Here is a 6,000-nt window from a genome sequence, read left to right as displayed (position 1 = left end):
TTGGCAGAAAAACGTCTAAGTTCTGTGAATGCCCAAAACCCAACCCCAAGACGCTCCCTTGTAATTTGGATGCACTGCAGATGAACTGCATAGAAAAAGTCTTAAAAATGGATTTAAAAAATAGCGATTTGGATGATTTGATAAAAAAAATGTCCATCTGCAGCTTTTTGGATGTTTTTCTATTTCAAAGATGAACCACTACAATATTTTTTTGTTTTGTTTTCAAGATATGAATAAATATTTTTATTTTGAACTTTATGAAACTTAAAACTAGAATGCTAACCCCCCCCCCCCCAAAAAAAAAAAAAAACCAGGAGTAGGGGAGTGTTTGTATTCTTACATGAACAACTTCTAAAAATTGTTACCTTTGTAACCTCTGTTTGTTGACAGCAGAGTTGATTTTGTGCTCCTTGTAATTGATTTTCTATACTGTTCTTCTCTCTCATAACTCTCTCAAGTTGAGCCTCTAATCGGGCCACATCCTCTGATAAAGATATTACCTGGATGAAAAACAAAATAAAATGTAAAAACACTGAAGTACAAATATAAATGAATAACACTGAGAGACTCAGGCATAAGTGACCAGTCAGCAGATCTCTGAATTAGAGGCTTTAAAATCTAGAGTACAAACTATGGAAAGTTTTAAGGTGGTGTCCCTCAAAGAGTGTATACACACGTTTGGAAAATCAGTCTAAGAGGCATAATGAGATTCCTCTACTTTCCCAAGTGTTCTCTTTTTTCATCTTTGGACATGTTTAAAAAATACATGGTGGATGTTCTCAAGATTCCTCCAGAATCACTGCCTCCAGTTACTGGGGCCCATTATATTTTGGGCATTAGGAGATTGGGAGGCCTGAATGTGCGGGTGAGGGCGATTTGAAATTAACATCTTTTTTTGGAGTCATCTTTAACGTTATTACACAGATAACTACAATGGTGGTGACTTTTGCCTTAGAGTCAAATCGCAATAGTGTTCTGAGACTTTCCTTTAGATATTTGAAGACATTGTTTATGGGATCAAAAATAATATTTTTTTTCCCGATTTGGCTAGAGTGATACAAATGAGTTGTAAGGCTTTCTTGGCCTATTGGCTTAGAGTTCAAGCCGTGGGGGACAACTTTGTGCTACGATTTCCTTGCTTGTGTTTTATTTTATTTGAGGGCAAACAATTTCAATTTTTTGACCCCAAACAATTAGATGACATTCTGCACTGCCCATTGCTCTCCTGTGATGTCTGGGGGACCAGTCTACTAAAAATATGGGCCCCTCCAACATCCTAATGGCTTGATTTTCTACATTTTTCACTTGTACTTTTTTTTCTGAAAATGGCCTAAAAAGATAAAATGCACAGAGCATAAAACCTTGTTATAAACGGTATTTTCGGGGAAAAAAAAGATAGACATTGGATGTCATATCAAAAATACCCCTCCAAGTTTAAGTCATCCATTCATTTAGTCATCTATATTCAACTGTAGAAACTATAGAACTCATCACACTTGTTTTCACCAGAATTAGTGCACTCGCTCATCTATCTATAATAAATTCCTTGTTTTCTTATTCCTAATAAACCTGATGAATATTAAGAAAGTGAGTATTTTCGTATGGATGTTGATATGATTTTGACTTGCTCTCTAGTAGTAGAGTGAATACATATTATAAAGACAGCACACACTATGCTATGCTTCATGTTCCCTCTTGGCAGAAGACAATATGTTATTACATTTGCTAATAGAAATCTGCTTGTTAAAATTCCTATCAAGTCTTTTTTTTTTAACTTTTCAAATATTTTCTCTGGTAGATTTAATTCAGTTGTTCTTGAGTAGATGATGTATTTGGGTTTCTAAATTTAAGTTGTAGCCCAACTTATATTGCTTGTTTTCTGTTTGTGCATTTAATTTTCATTACCTTCTTTTTTAGGGAATAGGCACTGAGAAAATAATTGTGATAATGGATTAAATCAATGGTCCACTGTAACAAGTATCCTGTCTCCAACTGTAGCCAATCCATGCTGCTTGGAAGAAGTATTAAACAGAACCTAATGAGATGATCATAAGTACATAAGTACATAAGTAGTGCCATACTGGGAAAGACCAAAGGTCCATCTAGCCCAGCATCCTGTCACCGACAGTGGCCAATCCAGGTCAAGGGCACCTGGCACGCTCCCCAAACGTAAAAACATTCCAGACAAGTTATACCTAAAAATGCGGAATTTTTCCAAGTCCATTTAATAGCGGTCTATGGACTTGTCCTTTAGGAATCTATCTAACCCCTTTTTAAACTCCGTCAAGCTAACCGCCCGTACCACGTTCTCCGGCAACGAATTCCAGAGTCTAATTACACGTTGGGTGAAGAAACATTTTCTCCGATTCGTTTTAAATTTACCACACTGTAGCTTCAACTCATGCCCTCTAGTCCTAGTATTTTTGGATAGCGTGAACAGTCGCTTCACATCCACCCGATCCATTCCACTCATTGTTTTATACACTTCTATCATATCTCCCCTCAGCCGTCTCTTCTCCAAGCTGAAAAGCCCTAGCCTTCTCAGCCTCTCTTCATAGGAAAGTCGTCCCATCCCCACTATCATTTTCGTCGCCCTTCGCTGTACCTTTTCCAATTCTACTATATCTTTTTTGAGATACGGAGACCAGTACTGAACACAATACTCCAGGTGCGGTCGCACCATGGAGCGATACAACGGCATTATAACATCCGCACACCTGGACTCCATACCCTTCCTAATAACACCCAACATTCTATTCGCTTTCCTAGCCGCAGCAGCACACTGAGCAGAAGGTTTCAGCGTATCATCGACGACGACACCCAGATCCCTTTCTTGATCTGTAACTCCTAACGCGGAACCTTGCAATTCCTCTTTCTCTGCCAGCAGTTGGAGGTTACATTCTCCAAACTTACCTAACACTTAATAATGGATATGTTTATGTTTATTTCAGGATTTAATGAATCGCCAGTCTATGGCAATGCCAAATGTAGATGATTTACAAACATTATTAACAAAAGAAAAGAACTCCATTCTAGTAATTTGATTCTTACAACAAATTACTTTCTTATGCATTATTCTTAGTTTTGTATCCAATACTGTTTATTGTAAGCCACATTGAACTCAAACTTGTTTGGGATAATGTGGGATATGTCACAAATAAATAAAAATAAATAAATAGTACAGGAAAGATCATCAGTCATTCATCCAAGAAAACAATAAAACCAAAACATACAACAGGTAAAAACATGCTAATAAAAATAGTGCCACTCATAACCCTGCCTCCAGTATCACTGTACTCCAAAAGCCTCCAAAAATAAATGAGTTTTTAACTTTGTCTTAAATAATTTCAAGGATGATTCTTGCTGGACCTCTAAAGGCATATTTTTCCAAGGATGGGGGGCTGCAAAGAAAAAAGAACTGTTATGTGTAGATTCCCAGCGTGCCTGAGAAGGGACCAGGCATGACCAGTCTATGGTCACTAAGAGAACAAAAGATCCGATGGGGAGCATAGGGAACAGCCAGAGCTGCCAAATAATCAGATGTTCCGTCATATATTGCCTTAAAGTCCAAAGTAAGAATCTTAACCTGGATCCAAAACTTGACAGGTAGCCGAAACAGAATGGTCACGAGATCTCAGTGCTTTGCTCGACAGAGGAAGCGAGCTGCCATATTCTGCAAGGATTGTAAGTGTTTAAGAGTACACTGGGGAACCCCTGCATAAATCACATTACAGTAATCCAAGGGGGAGGTCAAATGAGCATGGTAAAGGGTATGTAAAAGCTCCTTGTCTATTAACCTACGAATACTACACAATTGTTGCAGTATGAAAATACTTTTTTTTTTTAAATCGAGGAAATGTGTTGAGTAAAGTCAAGTAGAAGTTTATTATTACTCCAAAATAACAGAAAGAAGTCATGGGGGAAGGTTGTTTGCTAAACAAAATAGGATGTAAAGTTAGGAGAGGGCCATAGTCACCCACCCAACAAACAATGGTCTTGTCCTCACTGAGGACTAAGCGATGATCCTTCAACTTAGCAGTCACCTTTTCCAAACAACTCTGATGTGACTGGAGGTCAATATTTAGTGGGTCCATATAATAAACCAACAAAATTTTATCAGCATATAAATAAGATGAAATAGAACAAGACTGAATCAAAGTAGGTAGGGGATTTATAAACATATTGAACAATAAGGGAGAGAGGATTGATCCCTGTGGAACTCTGCAGCAAATCTCAAAAGTCGCTGAAAGCTGACCAGATGCATACACTGAGAAGGAATGGTTTTCTAGAAAAGATGAAAACTAGCCCAGTACCTTACATGTAATTCCAATCGCCTGTAATTTGTTCAATAAAAGTGCATGATTCACCAGGTCAAACACAGCAGAAAGAGCTAATGACACAATTAAAGCTACCTTACCACTGTCAAGTCTGCTATGAATCTCATTCAAAAGTGATGCCATGATAGTCTCAGTGCTATTTACCTACCAGAAACCCGGATTGATGAGGATGTAAAACATGAGAAGCTTCAACGTGGGAAAGAAGTTGTTCATATACCACCTTCTCAGTCACTTTAGAAAGGAAGCTCAAATTCTAAACCGGGCAATAAGGAGCTGAGACTGAAGGGTCCAATTTAGGGTTCTTTAGTAGTGGCTGAACCACTGCCATCTTCCAAGCCTTAGGAACTAGACCTAAGGAAAGACTATTAGATACTAATTTATGTGCTACAGGCAATAACTGAAGGTTAGACAGCCAAGAAGATGGGAGCGGGTCCAATTTAGATAGTCGCTTTCAGAGAAGACAAAAGTTTTGAGAAATATTGAAATGAGGGGATATTAAATTTCTGCGATATTGCAGAAAATGCTGATGGCGATAAAGGAGGAAAGAAAGATTCCAACATTGCTACCTTACACAAAAAATATTGACACAGAGACTAACATCTAAATTAGCAATTCTAGAGCCAGGAGGCAGTGTTAACGTTGAAAAGACTTGAAAAAGCTCTTTAGAGGGGGTCGGAGAGGACCTAATTTAGAGAAATACTCCATCTTAGTTTTATGCAGCAGAGCATAAAACTAATAAGAAACTTTCCTTATCTTGTTTTATATTCTGATAAACTACTAACGTTGACCACATCCTCCTGTTATAAATTCTACAGCTTAATTTTGTACTGATTGAAAAAAATATTTTCTTACATTTTTTTTTTAATCTGCCACTGTTTTTTTGTCTTGGAATGTATTTCTGGTATATTATTTTTAGGATTATACAATGTCATGTTTGCATGATGTCTGATGTTCTATGTTCAAAATTAAGGATGTGATATGTTGTGAACCACCTAGAACGTAAGATAGAACTGTATATAAACTGTGATATAAATAAATAAATTAGAACTAGAATGTGTGTACAATCATGACATAAAAATAATTGAACACTAAATGGAATCTCTTTATGTAAAACTAATTATTTAATGATGCACTTGCTCCCAAAATCACTGAATAGACTCACAAATCCTAAATAGATGACTTAATGTAGTTCCCCCCATTCCACATTTTTTTGCAAACAGCATCAGGGCCATGTTCTGGGCTCTGTCAGGTGCAATGCTGTTGTTGTTACATTTGTACCCCGCGCTTTCCCACTCATGGCAGGTTCAATGCGGCGGGCAATGCAGGGTTAAGTGACTTGCCCAGAGTCACAAGGAGCTGCCTGTGCTGGGAATTGAACTCAGTTCCTCAGTTCCCCAGGACCAAAGTCTACCACCCTAACCACTAGGCCACTCCTGGAATGTAAGCCCTAAAGGCAAACATGTATTTGTTCTTTTAAATTAGCATTCAAGGGTTTTGGAACAAGACCCTGGAGCATAGCTGGTGTAATTTCCATGCCCAAATCCTGAGACCAATGCTGAGCCCATGGATCCAAAGAGGAAGGCATTTGCTTAGCTCACAGTATTTATGATAAAAAGAAGTATTGTTTTTTCCCCCTTCTTTAGCAAGTAAATAAGCCTTTTCA

At 37.8% G+C, this 6,000-nt stretch overlaps 1 protein-coding gene across 1 annotated transcript in view; it reads right to left on the bottom strand.

Annotated features, from left to right (window-relative positions):
* Positions 1 to 365: 365 nt before the first annotated feature.
* Positions 366 to 6,000, bottom strand: part of LOC115459568 (serologically defined colon cancer antigen 8 homolog) — a gene marked incomplete at its 3' end in the record, with an annotated part of 26,764 nt that continues 21,129 nt past the window's right edge. Inside the window, exon 3 of the mRNA XM_030189378.1 lies at positions 366 to 500. Within this exon, the coding sequence (XP_030045238.1) occupies positions 366 to 500 (135 nt within the window). The remainder of the gene's footprint in view (positions 501 to 6,000) is intronic.

The sequence above is a fragment of the Microcaecilia unicolor genome, unplaced genomic scaffold (genome assembly GCF_901765095.1).
Source record: "Microcaecilia unicolor unplaced genomic scaffold, aMicUni1.1, whole genome shotgun sequence".
Lineage (NCBI taxonomy): Eukaryota > Metazoa > Chordata > Amphibia > Gymnophiona > Siphonopidae > Microcaecilia > Microcaecilia unicolor.
The sequence above is the reverse complement of the archived record's forward strand: the minus strand, read 5'-3'. Positions and strand labels throughout refer to the sequence as shown.